Source organism: Perissodus microlepis, chromosome 15 (genome assembly GCF_051167445.1).
Source record: "Perissodus microlepis isolate ML-2025 ecotype Zambia chromosome 15, ASM5116744v1, whole genome shotgun sequence".
NCBI classification, from domain to species: domain Eukaryota; kingdom Metazoa; phylum Chordata; class Actinopteri; order Cichliformes; family Cichlidae; genus Perissodus; species Perissodus microlepis.
In genome coordinates this window covers 8,333,763-8,357,091 of record NC_140475.1, presented here as the reverse complement: position 1 = coordinate 8,357,091, position 23,329 = coordinate 8,333,763, and the positions used below count along the sequence as shown (strand labels likewise).

The 23,329-nt window shown below is 41.4% G+C and overlaps 1 protein-coding gene across 6 annotated transcripts in view; it reads right to left on the bottom strand.

Moving 5' to 3' along the window:
• Nucleotides 1-23,329, bottom strand: part of eya4 (EYA transcriptional coactivator and phosphatase 4) — a 52,232-nt gene that overhangs the window by 25,930 nt on the left and 2,973 nt on the right. For 5 of the 6 annotated variants that reach the window (XM_084953059.1, XM_084953056.1, XM_084953057.1 and 2 more), the window contains exons 2-4: nt 22,194-22,254; nt 3,627-3,676; nt 756-877 (exon numbers count right to left, since the gene is read on the bottom strand). In XM_084953059.1, coding sequence (XP_084809185.1) covers nt 756-877; nt 3,627-3,676; nt 22,194-22,226 — 205 coding nt within the window. In that variant the 5' untranslated portion in view covers nt 22,227-22,254. Of the gene's footprint in view, nt 1-755; nt 878-3,626; nt 3,677-6,929; nt 7,329-22,193; nt 22,255-23,329 lie in introns of those variants that run through there. The other variant, XM_084953061.1, reaches the window with a different exon arrangement.

The following is a 23,329-nucleotide window of genomic DNA, read 5'->3' as shown; positions in this document are numbered from 1 at the left end:
CACTTGTAGCTAAGCAACATTGGTAACCTAAATTTAAATCTAAATGTAACCCAAACAATATTTATCATATTGTATAAATGAATAAAGAAAATGCTTGAAATGCTTAGCATTTGTTCCAGAAGAGAATTTTATACTAACAAAAGCCCCCCCACCCCAACATTACAAAGCTATGACATCACAACATTATTGGTCAGCTGTAACGTTCATTCTGGACCAACATTAATATGACGATGTGGGAAAAGCATCCACACAGGGATATTAGGTCATGCCTTTGACTACAGTTGGCCATAGTCAGACAGTGGTTTTGTGACACAGTGGGCAGTCAATAATGCAAAGATCTATTGCAGCAGCACATCAGATCTCCTTTTTCATGGAAGAAGATTGCAAACAAAGAAAGATTCATATAATTTAATGACAACCTTTATTTTGGAAAAATAAAACTTAATTTTTAAAATTCTTAGTTCTTTTTTTGTGCTTTACTTAAACTGGCATCTTAGAGTGGGAGGGAGCTGATCAGCTACTTGAAAGTAATGTGGGATGGTGGAGTAGCATTGGGGTTGCCATGAGCCCATAAGCCCACTTTTTCTCAGAAAACAACTAAATCTATGTATTTGCCATCATATTGACTTCCTCTGGGAATGTGTGCAGATTTATTAAGCAGTCGAACACATTTTTTTCTTTGAGTTTCAGATACACAGCTGAGTACAAAATACTGGAGCCCCTAAGAAAACCTCCTAAAAATCCCATCATCTCACCTCCTGTTCCATTGGTGGTGATAGACGGGCTGCCAAGGTTGTTCTTGTCCAGCTTGGAGCCTGTCGAATCTCCACCTCCCACTCGGTTATGAGGACTGGCTAGGTCCTGCATTTCCATAGACCTATTTGGGGAGAGAAGATGGCAAGGAAAAAGAAGTAAACTCTCTTCTACTGTTATGTGCTGTATGTGCTCTTTAATGAATAGCAGATCAATGCCAATATGTTCTCGCAGGTGGGAATTTACATCGACCATACATTATGTTAAGATCCCACTGTACTGTAGATCCTCACAGTCATAAACTTCATACTTCTCAGCACCAGTTAGCTTACATGAGCATGTGTTCAGAGGGGCTACACCTTGTATGTGGGCCTGCTGGCTCTTTTATGGTGTGGCGGTGTGTGTGTGTGTGTGTGTGTGTGTGTGTGTGTGTGTGTGTGTGTGTGTGTGTGTATATATAAATTCTGGGCTCCAATACAAACCCACAGCCTGCCAGCATGCTTTAGTTTTACAATGTGTTCCACATGCATGACTGGGACGAACCAGCACACAAGGTGGTAATGGTAAAGTGAGAGTGTGTCTGCATGTGTGCGCGGATGACTGGAAGTGGAAGTAAGTAAGACATGAACAGAGTGCAGATGCACACAGTGGAATAAAAGTCTGCCTTTTGTGTATTACAGTTTATTGTGGCAACAACTGCTCTCTCTATAGGCTCTATAACCCCTAACTAAGAGGTAAAAATCCTATTAATACATTTTTATAGTTCTAGATTTCAAGCAAATGTATATTAAATACTTTATTCAGACTTTTCACCACTGTTACCACAAACCCACATTTCAGTACATTCGGACCAAGACTATAGTTTCATGTTGAATCGGTCTGTGTGTGGACAATACTTCTTACGAATGTGTGTGTGTGCATATTTCTGAGCACTGACTCATGCAGCCCGCAGGTTGGTCACACTTGTGCTCTTGTGTGAGACATCAAAGCCAGAAATGACAGAGATGGAAGAAGAATAAAACAAATGCGGGCCGCTGCTGCTCGGTGTGTGTTTATGCGCGCGTGTGTGTGTGTGTGTGTGTGTGTGTGTGTGTGTGTGTGTGTGTGTGTGTGTGTGTGTGTGTGTGTACGAAAAGAGAGCGTGTGCATCTGTGTGGCGGTCTGGCAGAAGGCCATCTCAATGCTATGGGCAGATAGTATCTCCACACATGACTGCAACCCACAGTCGGACTGACGGGTATAAACATATAGCTTTCAGCAAACGAGAAAGACCCTGCTAAACGGTGCAAAATGGAGAATGCGTGAAAGATAAACACTCTAAATCAGCTCTCTCCATTTCGGTCAACTCTTCTTTTTGTTTCCTTATTTACGGCTAAACACTCATTTTGTTCTCCCGTTCATTGCATGGACGTCAACGACAGTTTACGGCGGACAAAATAAACGAGCCAAGTCCTACCTTCAAACAAAGGCCTTAAGTGTATCTGCTACACAAGGGAAAAGTTAAGAACTTTCACAGATTATGTTGCCGCCACCACTTCGTTTCCCACCCCCAACCCGCATTTTTTTTCTCTCCATCATGTGCTTAAACCCCTTCATCCATCCTTTTCTTTTGTCTTTCAACAGCAGGAAATGATTCTGTCTCCCCTTCTTGTTTTTTCCTCTTTTCCCTCTGTTTCACTCCTCTCAGGAGGCGATGGCAAGAGTTGTGGTGTTTCATAAACTCTTCTCTGGTTTTCACATCATGGCTCGGTCATTGAAAAAATATGCTCTATATTACTGAGATGCACGGCGCGTTTTGTTAAATTAGCAGATTTAGGCCTGTAGCTGGTTGTTTTTGATTTATCTACTCCTTTCCCCCCTCTTAACTGAATAAGTTGCAGTATATAAACAGAAGCCCATTTCAGAGGATTTTTTATGCAAGAAAGTGCCTTCTTGTCAATTCCTTCTGAAGGCAAAAAAAAGAAGAAGAAGAAAAAGAAAAATAGTTAAAAGCTGCAATGCGGCTGTTAAGAAGTATAAACTGCTTCATCAATAAGCTACCAAAGGGGGACAAAAGGGGAAAACAGGCAGTAAGAGAAGAATGGCAAAGCTACAGGATCCTGGCATGCAGTAAGTGAAATCTCCAAATTGTCAGGTTGCAGCTACTCTGTTTCTGCAATTTAAGCTATTTCAGACTAGGATAAGTAGTTAAAGTGGATAATTAAAAAAATAAAAACAAAACTGTCTACAACTGCCAGCACTTCAGGCTATCAACAGCTAACTAGACACAGCATGCTACAGCAGTCTTTTGACACTGTAAAAATTTTTGACTCTCGATGAAGCTCCCAGCGCACAGTTTTTGTGCTGATGTTAATGCCTAAAGCTTTCAGCTGATCGTAGAATCCCCAAGAGGGGAGGAATTCCACAAACTGGAGGGGCATCGTAGTACAGAGACAGACAGACTGCACTAAGGGTGCTTGATTTTCCTGAATTCAAAGATTCAAAGATTCAGAGGTGTAGCCAAGCACTTTAGTGCATATAGTTGATTTCCTAATTTAATTTGACTAATTGATGTACTGACTGTGTGTAAAGCACATTCCCTTTTTATTGTCTGTTTGATCAAATCAGTATATATTTTCCTCTTTGTGAGTGTGTGTGTGTGTGTTGTGTGTGTAGGTGTGCAGTTTTAGGACACAGAGGTCTTGGGGAAGTGTTGATGACCTCATCACTGCTTGCAACTGCAGTGAAACCTCACCTCTCTGCACCATGACTAAAGAACTAGGACGGACACACACACACACACACACACACACACACACACACACACAGAGAGAGAGAGTTCTGAAAAAGCACATTCTGTATCTCACATTATGCAAACAGACACATGAGCGTACCTGACGTCTGAAGGGTCTGGAACATGAGATTCAGTGTGTGATTTCTTTACCTGCCGAGACAACAGAGGAAAGGAAATGTTATTAAACACACACACACACACACACACACACACACACACACACACATACAGTTCATGAAAAAACGCATTTAGTGTGTCATAAACGAGCCTCATAAATCAGTTTGTAAACAGGACAGATTATATTAGTATTAACACCGAAGTGGCTAACACATTTAACTAACAAATTAAGGTTTGCCAGTTCAATCCTGGGAGGAGACACAAATCCCTTCGGGCTTGGGTTTGGGAAGGGCATCCCGCATAAAAATCTGCCAATTCCAACATGTGCCACTACCCACCATGTTAATACGTGAGCAGCTGAACACAGATCTTTTTCTCTTTTTTTCATATACTAGAATCATCACATTTTGAACAACACCAAATACAGAGAAAATTCTGCCAAGGAGGCATTAAAAACGCAAATCGCATCATCAGTTACCTCAACGGGAAATTACATCACATTAAATGTTACTTACAAATGTTCTCATTTTCAAATGTTAAATGTTTAAAAAGAAATAAATCAGGACGTGGTGTCAGTAGCTGTAGCCGCCACTGTGACAGAAGTACTAACTGGCACCTAAGTGACAGATATTAATTTTCCCTTGTTCACCCGTGACCCCACTCCAGCTCACGCTCAAGCCTCATTTTCAACCCTTAAAGAGTTGAAAGGTCACGGCGGGGTCATGTTAGGTCAAAGCACGGGGTTTAGTCTTCGCCGTTAAACAGATCACCACAGACACTAAAACAAGCCTTAACTTTTTTGTGTGGGTGGGGGGACATTTGGCCATGTCAGTTAGTGTGCTGGAACTTTTTACTTCTTCACTGATGTAGGGAAGAAAAAAAGAATCAAGAAAACACTATTCAGCCGCAAACTTTCTCCCTGTGCTCACACGCAGGCTGTTGCTGTGTGTGAGGGTATGTGCAGCTAGACTGCAGACCAGTGGTTCTCTATTAAAATTCCTCTGTCTTATTTGCAACAGGAACTAATTAGAACAGTAAATGCAGGGCGGAGCCAGGGCCAATGTGTACCAGCTGCCCTATAATCACTGTGTCAACACAATGTTGAGGTGTAGGGCACGTGTGGGGTGCCAAAGACACACACCCGCACATGGAAATGCGCATACAGATGCACACTCACACCAAATTCAAGCAGTCATTTGCACATTATCGCAATCACAGGTAAGTATACAGAGAAAGTGCATGGCTAAGCAGACTCTGAACTGCAGGTATGTAGACATTTCAATATTTGTGTGTGTGTGTGTGTGTGTGTGTGTGTGTGTGGAGAACACACTGTGCTGTTATGGTTCTGATTAGAGGGTCCTGCTGTGAGTGAATAAGAAGCAGCACTTAGCTGTTTAAGACGGGGTTCAAAGGTTAGCCAGTGCCCTAGTATGGATCACTTTACACACGCGCGCACACACACACACACTAAGTCACACACACAAGCCACTTTCATGTCACGTTTCATGCTTTAGTGAAATTTAACAAGGCTGTCACTCACGACATCAGCGCCATGGCCGTGAGAAACTGCAATGCACATGTAACGTACACATAGGGCTACATACAGCATGCAGGTGTACACACAGCTCTCGTGCGTATACACACACACACACACTTGAAAATACATAAGCCGGGCTGTTTCTGTCCCGGCATGATCTGTGAAAGCACACGCGGGCTTTGATCCTGAAAAGCTTTTATCGTCATACTTTATCCCCGCGCACGCTTTCCCTCCGCGTCGACCGCGGTCTAGAGGCTCTCACCTCTCTTAACATCTCGCCACTTTTATCTTTTTCAGTCGGATCGAGGACAACTAGTTTCACATTTAAAAAAATTCCACACATTGATTTTATTCAACTCTCTTACTGATCTAATCACATCACAATTTCTTTTTAACATGATAAAACAATCAAAAGCATTATTTTTCCTGTTTCATCCAGTTTTCATTTGTTCCACTTGTTTTGGCTTTGATCAATACAGACTTTAACCATTTTCATCAACTATATTATTAAACTACATTATTGATGTCAACTTGCAGCACATTAAAAAAGCTACAAATAAATGATGACTAAGCCCCGCATTTAGATAGTCTATGCTATTCTTCCTTTATTTTGTAGTACAACGCACCAATTTTCATTTCTAATACTGAAACAACACACCTCTGAGTCCACTCTTTGGTGGCCACTATACTCGAAGACCCCAATTGTGTCACCTGAGCCATTTAAATAGGTGACCTTTGACCTGGTTGGCCAGGTGACCGGTCTAGAACACTACCTAGGCAGCCCGAGCACTCCCTACGGGAAAAATACAAGTGCTACAGGTAATTAGCACTAATAACAATGATTTATTAAAGGGAATTATACACTGCTGTGTTTGTGTAACTAATGATGTTTGTTCAATCTAATGGATGTAATAATAACGTGAGGCCTTCTTTGGCCTTAAGAAGCATTAACGCATATGTGAGAGTCAGAAATAAGCAGAAGCTGCCCTTGGTCTAGTCAGAGTTGTGTTTCCTTCTCTTGCTTGTTCTTCTAAAAAGAAAAGTTCACTACAGAATCCAAAAGTGTTCATAAAAATGGTGCTTGAATGAGTTTTTTGTTATTTTCTTTGATACATTAAGGAAGCTCAGTGCAGGAAGACAAAACAGGGATGGAGAATGAAGAACACATAATCCAGCACATCAGCAATGAGTGAGTTACACACACACTTAATATTTGATGGTTTTAAAAAACACAATTTCTACATTTGTCTACAAATAAGATTTTATGGTTCACAATTTTTAAAAAAAGTTTTTTTTTGGTTAATTTCTGTCGCTATCCTATTTTGATCAAAATTGTAATTTTTTTTTTTACTTTTTTAAAAACTGGAAAATACAGATGAGGTTACATTTTCTACATTAACATTTAAAAAAACAAGTGGAATATTTTACAGTATATGTGAAAACAGTACTATGAAAAATAAAACACGCCTTGTATTAAAAGCACAAAGAAAAATGTATTTACACAGAATTACGGTAAAAGCGTGTCTTATTTAAGTAAAACAAATGTTAATCCAGTAACACTGCTGTCACCATACCTTTAAAAATCCTCTGAGTGCTGTGTCAAATGATGTCCAACTTACATTTGTTCACAAATGAGCAAAATACGTAAGAATATAGAAAATATCTCAGTTGCTTGAATAAAAATAACTTGCATTACTCTGACCGTGAAACACACTCACGTCCATACAGACCGAGAGATCCTTTTCTTACCTCAGGGTGTAATCGGGTCCGTTAGCAGTCCTTTACTTCCACAAAGCATTACAGAGCTGTACGATCCACCAGCTTCCCCTTCACAGGCAGGCTCGCTTGTCTCTCACACACTATCAGAAAACACACTGAGCGCTCGTCTCTGTCTACCTGCCTCTCCTCACTTTGCACTCCAGGTGTTACGTTTATCTAGTTTCTGCTTTAAGGGAGCAAATGACGACTTTTTTCCTGCTTCCTTTTGTGACGCTCCCTTTCACTCAGAAGAAATATCTAGGGGCTAGAAAATGACGACCGCACAAAAACCAAGCGTTTTCTCTTCCTCTCTGTCTCTAAGGTCAATCCATGCTCAGCTTCTGTCTTCTCGACTCCAGTAATGGGGAACATTTCACTCGTCCCATTTCCCTCCTCCTTTGCCTCCACCCCCTCTTTTTCTCTTCTCCTCTTCCTCCTCCTCCTTTCTCCCTCCCTCTCCCTCTCTCAGCTGTCACTCATTACAGGCTCACTCAAGCTTACGTTTAAACCCAAAGAACTTTTTAAATGTAACAGATGTCATTTTTTTTTATGTGTGGGTCCAATCCTAACATAGGCACCGTTAAACTTAATTCCCTAACTCGATTGTGAATGAAAACATAAAAGGAAGAGAATTTAAATGAAAAACAGAAGTAACTAAGTTAGGAAACATCTGAGCTGTACACACGTTTTTAGGATGTTTCCTAAAATCAAAGACATCCACGTATATAAATCCTGCTGATGGCAGCTCTGCCGTGATTACTTCCATGAAGCTGAAATGGTGTGGACGCAGTGTCAATATCTTGCTGTGCAGTAGAAAGTACAGGCCAGACCATAAACTTCACACCATGCAGGAGACCCCCCCACACACACACCACTACCCCCACACACCCTCCCCCATCTCACCCACTGACTCACATGTGCACCTGAGCACACGCGCACACACATACTTTCAATCTGTGTTAACTGGAAACACACGGCTGCACATCTGTCTCATATGTGAAGTCTAACAGAGCTAGCGCAATGGGCTGAGTGTAATATCAAATCACACTCACACACAGACACACAAGCGGCCAGTTTCCTCTGTCTGAAGATGGCACCCTTTCACAACAACAGGGGTCAAAGTGGGCTCGGAATGATCTGGACCGGCATTCCGGCACTGTCAACTAACGAGCAATTAACTCCAAAAGGCATCTTAAGACGTGTTACCGTCAAACGAGTTAATGTTTCATGGAGATACTTGCTCAGTAACAAGAAAATAAAGACATCCCACAGCCCACTTAAACCCTCCACACATCCTTTCCTCTCATCCGTGTGATGCGTTCAAGGTGTAGATATAAACTGCTTCTCAACTAGCTAGAGGTACTGAATGGAGCTATAAGCAGTAACTTTTTTGTCTTTACTTGAGAGATAAATTAAGATGCATCTTTGTGAGCCTCTGAACAAATATCAGCAAGTACACAAACGGGAATATGTTTGTCACAAAATAGAGAAAAATGTAAGAAAGAGGACAGGAGGTACGGAATGCTCAACAAAGCATTGTAGAGCAGGCTAAACAGGTTGGCTTGTGCTATTATGGTGAAGTTCACAGTGATACACTATATGCTGGACTGGTACACAGGAGACACGGCATTCAAGATCAGTGTTAGGTTACATCAAAAGGTAGCAAAAATCTGTTTATATTTAAGGTAAAGATGTTGATTAGGTGGGACTGGTGGGACTCTCCACCATTTGACCTTAGAACTGAAGAAGCTTCTCGGATGAGAGGTGAAACGTCTTCAAGTAACTTAAAGAAGTCCAGACGCTTTTCTTTGCAAGCTCCTTTGACCATGTTGATTAGAATCACTCACTGAATTCTACCTTTTATATTAGCTTCACAGTGTCTAAGGACTGGAAAATCAGCCATGGCTCATGAAACATTTGCTTATATCTTGTAGAACCCACAGAGAGCCATAAATCAGGGTAGCAGCTTGGGTCAGCTGATCACAGCTTCACAAGTAATTCTTTTACCCATACGGTGCCTCTACAACCAATCTTAGGGTTCCCCAACATGCCAAATCCCACTTTAACCCCTGGAGACAGACTCAAACACACATTTGCACACTCACTAGGAGTTAAGCAAACAAAAGTGAATGATTTCACACTCATACATGCGCCTAATCTAGGCCACTGCAAATTTCTGACACTCACTTCTTTACCTAAACGTCACCATAAAACCAATACTGGGATCAGATCGCCCACATTACAAAACTGGCTTTTTTACTTTTCTGTATCAGCACAGGATCATGCGTATAGTTTTGAGATACATGTTTCTGAGATTTCCCAGTAAACACAAGACGAATGCTATTCTATTTATACTGCTATGGTTAAAATGGGAAAAATAGAGATCATTACTTTTTCCCCCATGATTTGAAGAAAAAAAAAAATCAGAATCATGTTTAACCCAGAGGGGAAGAAAATTCAGTGCTCTTCACTAACTTTATATTACATGAAGGTGCCTTGTGAAAAAAATTAATGAATTTAGGCACAACAAAACTCCTCCTGTTCACATTTTAGACCTCATATTGTTGCATATTGCTGGGGAAACCAGTGGATCTTGACTCTTTTAGATTTATGCACACAAAGCATGACATTTCTAAAGTTACTATTAACATTTTAGTTTTAGTTATTGTATTTTTTGCTCTTTCAATATGTGTGTGGATGGGTTTCAATGTCAAAGCACTTAAAATTCTGGAAAATATGAGATGTAAAACATGATGTGTAGGCTTTTTATGCTGGTGATGCCACTTTAAATAGACCAATCAAGAATGAATTGACTGTTAATAGTTGCAAATGGTGGCTAGGTACGATTATAACTAAACAGAATTTAATTGGCATGAATGATCCTTCAACAACATTCAGAACATTTTGAATGTTGCTGTGTGCGTACACGGCAATAGAAAATAGCTAAGGGAGCAGTAACAAATCTATACAGGCCTGGAGACCAATCTGGAACAGAGCCACTGTCTCCAACTGTGCTCCAGCCACCTTTAGCTCGCTCACCATAGTGACAGCATGCGGCCCCGTCCCAAAGCATTTATCCCCGGCCCCAATAAACGCCGTGATTGATAGACTGTCTGGAGGACCTGTGTGCACAGATCATGGCGAATGTCTGTTGAAAGTGTGTTATATGTGGATGCCGACGTGCGTTCGCGTGTGTGTGTACTGGACGTTTGAGAGTGAATGTGGAGGACTGGCTGTCAGAACAGATTAGGGTGTTGCCGAAGCGCTTGACAACTCAAGCACTTTATTATTAGCCAGGCTAGACCCGATCGGGGGGCGGGGGGTCGTCCAAAAACATCCCCGATGAAATATTTTCACAGCAAGCGGAGAAGGGAGCAGGGGAGGCGTCCCAAAACACGCCTGATGAAATGCACTTGCACACACACACACACATACAAAAAGAAAAAAAAAAAACAGGAGTGGGGCATGGGCACATCTGAGCAGTGAACTGAGCAGAGGAAGAGGGCATTGTATTAATACAGTCAAATAGCTGCATTTACTTTTGGTTTTTGTTGACTTTAGGAGTGTTTTCAAAGGGCCTGTTGGAGGTGGCTCATTCACTTTAAAGAGGCCCTTGAGAATAACTGTTCTTCAAGTGGAACAACAGCAGTTTATCTCTTCACCTCCAACAGGAGGGCTGACTAAGACAGACCCTGCTCCTTTTTTATCTAGCTTTTCATGATTTACTTATATGTTTTTAGCTTCATCATCACACTTTAAAAATCCACTTCTGAGCACTTTGATGTTGATCTAACAAATTTAGAATTGATTTATTAAATCTGGCCTAAGCATAGGCTCATTCACTTCATCAGTTAAAGTTAGACAAGAAGATCAAATCAAGTCAGTGAGTGTTTTATTCATATGGCACATTTAAATCAACAGAAGTTGCACTAAAATGCTTTCCAGACAAAAGCATTAACATTCCAGATCTCCAAAAACCTAATTTCAAGACACAATATTGCACCAGAATTCCCAGCTAAGGCCAGTGTTTGGCTAGGTTTAGTAAGCTAACTTTAGCGGTGTTAAAAGTATTCACATTCTTTATATCCTTAGCACATCCTTTTAAAGTACCACTACTTTAAAACAGCCCTTACAGGACATTTTAGTTAAAAACACAATGATCCAGGTGGTGCTGTGAGTGAGCACCTAGCAACAATGGAGAAAAAAACTAAATAAAAACACCCTCCTTTTAACCCGAAAGAGCCAGACCCAAGGAATCTATTACAGAGGGGTGACCAGCTTAATTATGGAGTTTTTTCTTCTTCTTTTTCATATGATTGATTATATGATTTGGATAAAATTCTAAAAAGGGTGAAAAAAAATAGTCACAACTGCTCTAAATAGTTACTGATGATAATCCTAAAACTTGAAAACTGTAAATGTAAATGGACACTAAATGTTTTTCTGTATTAAATAAATCCTATAGTTTTAATTAAATTGCATTTAAAAAAAGGCTAAAAAAAACCATCAGGATCAGAAAAAGAATGTAGCTGTGTAGTCTTTAGTTGTGTAGTTAATGGGACACAGAGGGACAGTCGCTGCACACGCGCACAAACACGGGCATGCACGCATACACGGGCATGCACGCATACACCTGTGCAACACGATCACCCAACCATCCCTGCCTGCGCCATCGGCTGGTGTGTCGACCACAAAACATTCATGAAGAATGTTACTCACCACACAAACACAAGCTCCATCTCGATCTATACTCTGCATTTTCCCCTCGTGCACGCATATGCACACACACAGAGTCACCCGTTTACCTGTCCCCTGCTCAAAGCTCTCTGCTCTCCACGTTTGTATGAGTGGTTATCGGGATGGTAACTCTATCCCCTTCCTTTCATGTAAAATACATTGTGCCGAGCCTCCACCCTCCAGCCCTCCCTCCTCCCTACACCCCACAGTTCCCCAAGCCTGGGGAGGTGTAAATCTATCCCTCTCTTTATGCCTCCAAAAATGCCCCTTTTTCAGGTGTAGTAGGAAGCTATAAAGGAGGGAAAAAAAGTGAGGGAGTGAAAGGAGAGAACAGTTTGTGGAGCAGGGAGAAGGAGGAGGTGTTTGGGTGAAATAGGTACTCTCCGAAAACCCCTCTCACTCTCTCTCCCTCCATGTCTTTCTAGCCAGGTATACTTCGCTTCACCTGGCCATGCTTACATAAATTTGCCAGCCTGGTGTTGTTCACAACTTTTACTACATAGAAAGAGAGCCTAACTCACAACACCGAGTGACTTGCGATGTCTTCAGCAAACCATGCCAGGGGAATATATTTGTACTAATATGATGAAGTTGGACAGCATAACTAACCGCAGTGAAAGATTTCACCAAATAAATAGTTATTGTTACAACAAGCAGTAGCTACATTATGCTAATCAATTAAAGACATTTAAAAATATAAACAGTTAAATACAACTAAAAATGAAGCCAGCAAAATGTTGCACAATACTGTGTTCTAAGCTGTTCTGTTATCAGCTTCTCCAAAGGTAAACTGAGACTTTTTTAAATATAAAAATACATAAAAAACAAGTTTGTTTTTTTTAATTATTTCTCCTTTCTAACAAGCTTGCTGACAAAGGTCAGAATGAGCCACTAAAGGCTAAGGGGGCTGCCTACAAGGAATCAATGACTATCGCCCGCCTCGTGGATCTAGTTTTTGTTCCGTGCGACTCGCTGATAAAAGTCGCACTTTTACAGTAAAACTGTTTTTCTTTTTCCATTTAAGTCTTATCACAGTATAAATTCTGGGCGTTTATGTTTAAGCAAAACCGCAGATATCATTAGTGCATCTTACTAATCCTGAAGTCCCAAGCGTTTGTTTTTATTCAGTCGAACTGCGGTAGTAAATCCACGTGTTTGGGGGAGGAAGAGCTACAGAGGGGAACAGACCAATCTCCATGCTGCTCACCGTGCTGGTGGTCTTCATATCGCCTATTTAAATTGGCTCCTCATTGTCTCAGGGAGTGACGGATCACAGACACGATTTAATGCAGCTTTACTCAGTGGAGACAAATGAAAAGTCAGTGATGGATGTGTGTGTGTGTGTGTGTGTGTGTGTGTGTGTGTGTGTGTGTGTGTGTGTGTGTGTGTGTGTGTGTGTGTGTATACACACTGGTTCTGGGTTGTTAATAGTGCGTTTGGCCTCAACTGGCCCTGCTCAGCTAATCTGATGAGAGTGATTAAAAAAACAACTGGGAGAAACTTAAACCACTCCATGGCTGACTGCGTGCACGGACACACACATATACTGAGCACATCACTCAACTACTTAGTGGTATAGAACCACACTCCAGCACAAACACCTTAATATGAAGTTCTTGAAAGTCTGACAGTAGGTCAGATAAGTGGACAATGAACTGGAAGGATCAGTATAATTTAAAATGCTATTTAATCGACTGTTTGTTAACCTTTTTCAGACACAATGATTAATCAGTGACCCTTAATTGATCTAAATGACAACATAAAGTATGTGTCATTAAGTGACTCCCATATCTGCGCTGCATTGCGATTTAGTAAGGACCAATGTTAAATTTTATTAAAAGAAAATTCAGCACAATGGCAAACTAATTTGCAAATTTCCCTGCATGTAAGGTAATATAAGTAATTTTCATGCAATAATTTTTCTTTTGTCATCTTTTCCCCACCTGCATTAGCTTTATCCCCATAAATCGCTGGTTTAGACCCCATGATGCAGTCGTAAAAATTATGACTAGAATAAATGAAACTCCTGGGAAGTGTGATATGAATGTAAAAGCCTTGAAGTGAAAGAGAAGAAATATGAGTTTTCACAGATTAAGCTTAAAAGTAAGTGAGAAGACTTTTCTGGACCGTGGTGTTATAAGCTGTTCTAAAAGCCTTGATCAAGCAATCTGCCTAACTTGGAACCATTTTACCTGGCCAATATTTCACTTTTACATTTTTTTAATGGTGTTCTATTTAAACATACTGGTGACCCTTTCTCTCGCGTCATGACCTTGGACAGATAGATTGAATTTTAATTATAAATTACATTTTAAACAGAAAATAAAAATAGGTTTTTAAAGGGCAGAGGTCTTCAGAGTTTTTATTATCTGAACAACATGTGATTGCGGCCCAAGTCATCTAGACTTGGTCGAACCGGGACAACCATCCCGAGGCTTTACTGAGAATGGCCCAATAAAGAGAAAATATCCAGTGAGCTACAGATGTTCGGGTGAAAATGTCTTATTGATGCCAGAGGTCAGAGGAGAATGCCTTGGAACTTAACTAGTCATTACAACCATGCATAAAAACATCTGTGAATGGACAACATGATAAAGCAGATAGGCTACAGTAATAAAAGACCCCACTCCTGACAGCAAAGAACAGGAAACGGAGCCTACTTTTCACACTGGCTCATGAAAATTGAACAACTGAAGATTAGAAAAACTTTGCCCGGTCTGATGAATCTCATTTTCTGCTGCAACGTTCAGATGTTAGGCTCAGAATTTGGGGTACACAATGTGAAAGCATGGATCCATCCTGTCTTGTACCAGAAGTTCAGGGTGGTGCTGGTGTAATAGTGTGGGGGATATTTTCTTAGCACACTTTGAGCCTTCTAGTATCAACTGAGCATGATCACAGCCTAGCTGATATTTTAGCTGACTGTTATTTTTGCTCTCTTTATAACTACTGTGTACCCATCTTCTCATGGCTACTTGCAGCAGGATAACACACCGCGTCACAAAGTTCAAAGAATTTCAAATTCATTTCTTGAACATGACATTGAGTTCACTGCCCTCAAATGGCCTCCACAGTCACCAGTCACCAATCCAATAGAGCGCCTTTGGGATGTGGAAGAACAGGAGAATCACATCATGGATGTGAGGTTGATAAATCTGCAGCAATTGTTTGATGCTCTCATATCAACATGACGTAAATCTCTGAGAAATGTTTCCAACACCTTTTTGAATCTATTTCATGAGGAATTATGGCCATCCTGAAGACATTTGGTGGTCCAACCTGACACTAGCAAGGTGTACCTAATAGTGTTCTTCAACGATTAATAAAGGCGACACCAGATCCTTGTTAACATTAAAAAGGTTTGGCCTGCTATGATAAGCTACAGCCAGAGTGGAAGAAAATGCTGTCTGGGTCTGGTTCTATACTAATGTTTCATAGTGTGACATGAAGTAAGTTGTTATCACAAGCCATACAAAATATTACCTTCTGCCCAGGCTACAGTATGAAAACCAAGGACTTAACACAATGGATCCAAAATAAATCCACTGATATGTATGAATGCGATGAAACTAAGGGGAAAAAAATAAAGCAGCAAGTTCTCTGCTGGTGTGCGAGACCTAAAGAAACTCAACACCAGCCTCAAGCAACACCCCCATCGCCAACCTGACCACAGCTACCGCACCCCCTGCTTGGTCTTCATACCGTAGCCCCCTCCCCCCTCAAATATACCCCCCTCCCCCCCCAAAGCACCTTAACATCCCAAAGGGAAACAAAAATCAATGGGATGTGCGTGCATCTGGGAAGACATCAGGTAGGGAAGAAAAGAACTGAAAAGCAAAAAAAATGTGCATGCAACTACTTGTGTTAAGGGTGAAAGACTAGACGGTCTAAATATCCGTGGTGGTCATCACTGGAGGTGGTGTGTGTGTGGGGCAGCAGCAGCAGCGGCATCAATAATTAAAGCTAATCTCATTAGGCCTCAGATCCCTTTCAGACGCTTTTAATTAAATGATGAATGGCCTCCCAGCTGCCTGTTAAATAATGCTGCTCATGACATCACAGTGTGCATGCATGCGAGAGGTACAACATAAGGTAGATATCCTTAAAAAAAAAGGGACACAAGGAGAGACTTTCAGTGCAGAGAAAGGTATGGTCTCTCTCGCACACACCCACACATGCAAACACCATCTGCTCATGGATTCTTTATGCGGCTGATTATTAGAAGTTACGGCTGGCCTATGCACCACGGAGAACGAACAGGAGTTAAATGTCTCAGAAGTGGCAAGCTGTTCCATCATACCAGGCCTTGAAACACTTCATATCAACTTCCTAATAAAATCACTCACAATACCAGATGTCTACAAAAAAGGAAGACAGATTGAGGGGAGAGAGAGTATGTAAGTGTAAAAAAAAAGATGGTCAAGGAGCTTAAAAAAAAGTAAAAAGAAAAAAAGGTCAGTGAGGAGTTCGGTGGGTGTGAGGAGGATAAAGATAAAGGAAAACAAAGAAGGAGAGACACGTAGACTACAGAGTGAACTTGGAGAATGAGAGCAACAGGTAAAGCAGAGGACAGGTAAGGGTGCCAAACTGCCTAGGGCTCGCAATAGCACGGACGCCGCTACGAGAACACCCATAATCCTGTTTCTCACCCCCCCCCTGCTCTCTCCCTCTCTCTATCCTTCCATCCACCCCCTCCTCCCTCCCCACCCTCGCTCTTGGGCTTGCTCTGTATCGGATTGCTGACTTCACAATAGGGCCTGAATCATCACTCTGTAGCCAGAGAGACACAGAGAGAGACGAAGAGGCGGGCAGGCCGGCGGGGAAAGAGAAGGTGGGACAGACAGTCAGTCAGACAGATCGAAGAAAAAAAAAGAAAAAAAAAAATCAAGGACATGGAGCAAAAAAAAAAAAAAAAAAAAAAAAAAAAGGAAGAAGAAAAACACAATAAAACCAAAAAAAACAACAACAACAAAAAAAGACCTCATTTTTTCTCTTTGGATATCACTGCTGCAATGATGCAGTTCAGATGTGGTCGCAAATAAACAAAACCAAAAATTCTTTCATCAATATTAAGATTAATAAATAATTTTTTTACTTTCAGTGTATCCAGTCATTGTTCTACTCCATGCATAACTTTGGGCTAACACCAGCACCAAATACAAAGCACAAACATGTAAGAAATGAATATTAATATTATTTTAATGTATTCAGGAAGGAATACTCTTAAGAGACAGGAAAGCATGAATTGCACACAAATGCAAAATTCCAATTCCAAACTGTCAGATTCGATGAAAAACTGAAGATCTTTTGGTTTTAAATGGATTTTTTAAAATATGTGACTTGGCCATGCTCATGGCTATGAACACTAATAATATAAGACATTAATCTCTGCTTAAAACAAGAAACAAAGTGGCAGATAATGAAAACAGCCATTAGTTGTAGCAATAGTCAAGTCAGCACAGAGACACAGGTCACAGCCTCGCCGACCCCTCTCTCCCACCTCTCTGATTCTGCGCTGCTGCAGAGAAAGAAATCCAATCTCCCAGCAGAGCAACAGAGGAAGTTCTTGCGGCAGGCGAGGCAGAAGGTTCCTCCGTTACCAAAGCACAATTGTTGCAATTTCATTTCCTTCCCAGCAAAATGAGGAAATATGCTCCTCTTTTTGGAACCAATGGCAGATGAGCATTAGCCAGAAGTTGGGGCCGAACAAAAGGTGGGCTATATCGACGGCTCTATTTATGGAAGTTACTGCAAACAAAGAAGAAAATGTTTTACTATTTTAATAATTACTTCTTCTTGGGGTTATGCTTTTACATTTTAAACGTGTTTTATCTTTACGGAGCAAATTCAAAGCATCAGTTCAGCACGTCAGTTACAAAAAAAAGAAAAGAAAGAAATAATAACCAACTATGTTAAAATGTCACATCTGGCAATATAGGGATTTTCTTGAGAAGTCTCAGAGTAATCAATAAAGTGATGAGTCTTGGCAAGAAATACATAGCCCTGATTGACTTCCATTAAACAAGCATGGCCACAGTATTAGACAGTCTCCACTCAGATGACCTCAGCCAACCCACACCACAGAGAGTATATGCGTATAACAGAGAAAGAAACACCTACACACTCGTACTCTCACACACCAGACACTAAAGCACACATATCATGTGGTTTCCTGTCTGGTGTGTTCTTCTAGAAAGCCCACGCCACTTGCTCTGGCTTCTAGATGGATTCTCCAGTCTGTTTTGGGGGCTTTGACTCTGTCAGGCTTTGAGTGGCTCAGGGACTGTCTGTGACCCGCTGACCTCACACCTAGCTGCCTTTCTATGGCCAGACAGACTCTCACTCTATTCTCATATACGAGTTATAAATTATCTGAACCAAAGCATGGACTGAAGGGCTTTTGGCGAAAGACAGATGTTTTGGTTGTTTCACGCGTCTTAAATAATAACAATGTGAACACACAAAGCTCGGTAGAAGTTCTTTTTCCAAAAGTAAGATCCTGTATCAACGATCACCTGTGCTGATTTTGCCCGTTTTTCAACATTTGGCAAAGAAGAACAAAAAAAAGACTGATTCAATTACTTAAATTCAAAGAGGGGAGGAAACAACACACAGTAAAATAATCAATTATTCATTGTTTGATATGCAATAACACATTATAACAGTTTAAAGTTTGGTCATAAAATAATGTTAAAAGGGGGTTGGGGTGTTTTTTTTTTCCTCTGCAGGTTACATGAAGGCTAACATAGTGAACAACCCTCCCTTCACGGCACCAGGACGATTCATGTTATGGATGCACTAAGCCAAGGAAAAACACTGTGCTGTGCACTTCCCTACATCTTTATTACATTAACGCGCAACTATGCAATGCCACATGGGTGAAGCTGTTGGGAATCTGTTGTGAGTCTTATCCATTGTTGCATCAGTGCAACAACAGGTTTAGCTTATTTAGCGGTTCAGGTGTTGATGGGTGATTTAGTGACTGGGGAAAGAAGTCCTTTAGAGATGAAACATGTGTCCAACTGTTTAACACACTTTTCAGTGAATTTCTCCAGTTTAATGCACCATTTAGATCAAACGGTGTTGCCATGTTAAGCCCGATTTAACTCATTGGCCAAAAACTAGCATTTCCCGCTAAAATTGTAAGCACTTACCATATTGGGCTCATGCTAAAGTTTGTAGCTTTAACAATATAATGTTTAGTCAACCTGAATACTACATTAATATAAACTTTGGGATGGAGGCTCAGAGTTTGTTGGTCCTTGAAAGGCATTCCTTCAATTAAATATATGTACATATTGAAATTCTGAGCATTCTTCTGCATGCAATCTTAAAACTATCATAACTCCTGCTATTATGCTATGATTTTCCAAATCTGCTCTCATTTGCTTGGTTTTCTTGTCACGGTTTCTCTGCAACTGCATGCAGTGCAGTTTAATATCATTTAGCATTTATTGTCTACATTGTGCATGCCATATTTCGTATCCTGCCCTCCCTACTCCTCTGCCTTCTCCTGTTATGATTTTACTCAAAATAATCTGCAGCGTTTCTTGCACAGAGAGAGAAGACTCACTCAGCAACACTCAGCTGTCAGCTACACATAAATCTTACGAGAAGCACTGTACACCAAGCTGAAATTGAAGTGCCCCTCGGTGCCCCAGCTAGGATGCCAGCCTACCAGAGGGATGCCAGTGGGGTAGCTGTTACACTCTACACTTCAGTGATCTGTCCCGTTGCCGGGCAGATTTTGAAACGGCCATCTATGACGCCAGTGCAATCTTAGCAATCAGGGTTGGGCTGTAGTCATATTAAGCTACTGCTGCTGCATGTAAGTTTGTGTGAATGTGTCTGTATGGGGTTGTAGGGGTGAAAGAGGGGTGCAACCTGACCCCTTTCCTTCTCCTACTTGGTCTCTCGCTCTGTGTCTCACGCACATGCACACACACTAGGACAGCTGCCATACTAGGGGCCTCTCCCAGTGCACCAGAGGAAAAGGCTAAAGCTAAAAGAACCCTTTCCCCTCGTGTTTCAGACACTTTTTCCTTCTTCTCCATCTCTCTTACTTTTTTTCCCTTCAGGTGGCTCAACATTTTAAATCCTGCAAAGCTCCCTGGGGTCAACAAATGCTCCTGCTCCCCCATCTCTCACTGCTTCCACCTCCACCGAGCCAAAGACCGGAGACTTCAATCGGAGGTCTGTTGGATCAGGAGCTCTTGAGACTGTGTGTGGAGTTTGTATGCGTTTTCTGTTTTCTGTGTGTGCACTGAATGACTGACGCTGATCTGTCATTCCAATCTCCTTAATGTTCACAGCTGAATTTAAATACAAATCGTTGTATTCGTCGACATCATCTCACAGAGCATCACCTAAAAACAACAGCTTTTCTCCAAAGCGAAACAAAATATGCGACAACAGGTGGAGCGAAACACCTCAAGAAGCTGTAAGCAGCGCTTCGGAGCGAACCATTGCGAGCGCCATCTCAGGCTCCTTTCCAGCGCTCCCAGAGGACCCCAGACGGCAGGCTGGCTCTCGACAGGCAGGCGGCCAGAGAGGACGCCTGACCATAACCCAGATGACGTGCGATGGATGTGGTGGGAAAAGGGCGGGGTGGAGGAAGTAAGGGTACTTTAAAGGGTAAAGAGGAGGAGTGGGGGTATTAAATATCAACAGACAACTCCCCGAAACCTTGTGTGTGAGGTCTGAGTTGTTTTCTTAGTCACCCGAGACACGCCTATTTCAATGAAGGAGTGCGGGGAAAGAATTAGCCAATTTCAGTTTAAAGACTAAAACCAAAAGGAAAGCTTGAAAATTTTTTTACAAGTATAGGATAAGTTTATAATTTAAAATGTTCAGTCAGACGTTAAAGCTGTCATTCATACTTAGAATCAAAGGTTTAAAGGTTCAGCTGTAATCAGACTGAAACAATACGAGCAAAGCTGCAAATTAAATTTCCATTTAAAGCCTTGAAAAATAGGTTGAATGTATTTGAGGTTGACATATTTTGAACAGTTTTTAAAAGGAAAAAAATGGCATATGTCAGCTGTTTTAACAGTTTCAGATGAAACTGCAGTTTTCTTTATCTTTTTGATAAACCTTTGAAATTAGACTGCAGTTCAAAGTTTAGCCATATATCTGAAAACAGTGGCCACCTTATAGTAATTCAGTCTCAGTCCTTAAGTACAGTTACAGCATACTGTCGGGTGTTAGAACTGGAACTAATGACCCCAAATATCACTCAATTTTTCCAATAACTAAAAGTAGTATTAGTGCAGGGCTATTATATTGACCTGTATTGATTTTAGCTATGTCCACATGTGAAAACCATATACCGAGTTTCCTAAATACCAACACACCTGAATTCTCCCATTGTCCAAGTTACAAAGTAAGCTTTGGCCCCTTTACAGAAAATGCTGAGCCTGAACATTTTAGAAGTCACAAATCTGAGCCTATAAAACCATCGAACTAATAAAAATCTCTGTCCTTGCTCCGATATCTCATTTCCAACACGAACAATTAATCAATGTCTTTGAGCCGCAGCTCAAATTCACTTATAGATGATATCACTGCCCTATTTAAAGTAGGTGAAGTAACTGTGGAATATGCACATCAATATTTGATGTCGTGATAGCGGCAAGACAAGATGGATGTTTTTCTCTGTTCTCTCTTTATTTCTGTGTTTTTGTGTTCTTTAGTGTGCGTGTCTGTGTGTGTGCGCGCGTCCATTTTATGTATGAGTGACATGTACTCCGCTGGGGTCCGCCTGTAATCCAACCTGAAGTGAGGCTAACAGAGCAGCACAAAAAGTCGGGGGGGAAAAAAAAAACAACATACTTCGTGGGCTCTGTCCCACTTTGCGCTATTATTACTGTCGAGGCTGGCAGGTCAGAGAGAGGGAGGGAGAGAGAACGCTGCTTCATGGAGGAGGAGGAGGAGAAGAAGATGAAATTACACCTGTTCTGGTGGCTGACTAACGACTTTGAAATGCGAGTGGCCCTCGCTCGCCGCCAAAATCATTTTCCCAACAATACGGCCTGATCTTTAAACAAGCAGAACTGGGACGCTGCGCTGACGTGACGCAGAGATGGCCCGCTGTCCTGGGACGCTCACAAACCCTCGGGCTCAAGTGTGGGGTGTGTGTGTGCGTGCGTGTTTGTGCGGCTGTGTCAGTGTGTGACTGAAATGTAAAAGATAAAGATAAAAATTACCTCCTTTTTCAATTTAATGAGTGATTTGAATTGCGTTACACACTTCGGCTCACAAAATTCACACACATGATTGTTAAATTGACGTCTATGCCCAACATTGTTTCTCCTGAAGTCTCATTCACTCTGACTGGTGCCATATGGTTACTGTACGCTCACTGAAACACAGCTGCTGTGTATTAGCCTGGACACACACACACACACACAGACACAATGTATGTCTCTAATGCACCCATTCCTCACACTTGTGTGGCCGATACAAGGTATACTTACTCGCTCAGCCACACACACTTACATACAGTAGCCTTTAACTCACCATCTGTTCGCTGAGGTCCTGTGAGGCCTCCATGGCTCCTCTGGCTTTGATCTGCCACACACTTGAAAGCCAAAAAAGAAAATAGGGAAATAAAATAGATGTCAGAAGCCTAAAAGTGACGCTTTGTTTACTTAAAAGTAAACAAGATCATCTGATAGACTGAGATGTTTTCCACCAAAATCCCAGCAAAAACAAACCACTCTTTTGGGAGTTTCATGGCTTATATCGTGACTGAAATCGCGCACGGTTCAGCATTTAAGTTACTTTGTACGTGTGTGTGCATCTGTCGGTTAGCCCTTCAGTCACTGCGTTTATGTGTGAGCAACAGGAGAGCGAAGGAGGGAAGCGACAGCGTTAACTTCAGCATATCATCTTCAGCCGAGGGTGAAGTGGAGAGATAATTGCAGAAGTAAATATCAACAATGAAAATGGAGAAGTGTAAGTGATAGGGCCGCTTGGCTGCCTCTGGACCACAGACACAGTGGCTGGCTAGCGCACGAAGATAGTGAGTGACCCTATTAATACTAGACAGGAGACAGGTTGGCGGAGGAGTTCGGAGAAGCCTGAGGTGATTGTCTACAAGTTAAGCGAAGATGAGGCGTTGCGATCAGCCAGATGAGGACAGAAGCTACAATGCGTCCTCGTCTTGTTGTCGCTACTGTCACGCACGGAGTGACGCGGCAACAAAGGACTGCAAAAAACAAAACAAAACAATGGAAAATGGTGCCATTATCCCAACAGAGTGACACTGAATGGCTCCTTTCTGGTATGTTGCGTAAAAGGCGTCAGAAAAAAGAATAAGCTGCAAAAACACACACACACAACCTGCAAACACAAAGGTCCTCCCCGTCATTAGATCTGTTGTTCCCAGCAATGTGGTAAAGAGTGCCACTAACTGTACCTATCTCAAGTTCTCCATCAAAATACACTTTTTATTTTACTGTAACACTTTTTGACTGTAATAGTGAATACTACAATGTGCATACAAGTGTGTTGCTCTTTCTAAAAGACAGATACAAGGGATTTGTTTACTTTTACCACAAAGACTGATCAGGGTCTAAAATATTTTTCCCAAAATATGGACAGGTATCAGAACAGAATTGGGGCACTCCAAGTTGTTCTTCAGTCTGCGCAGT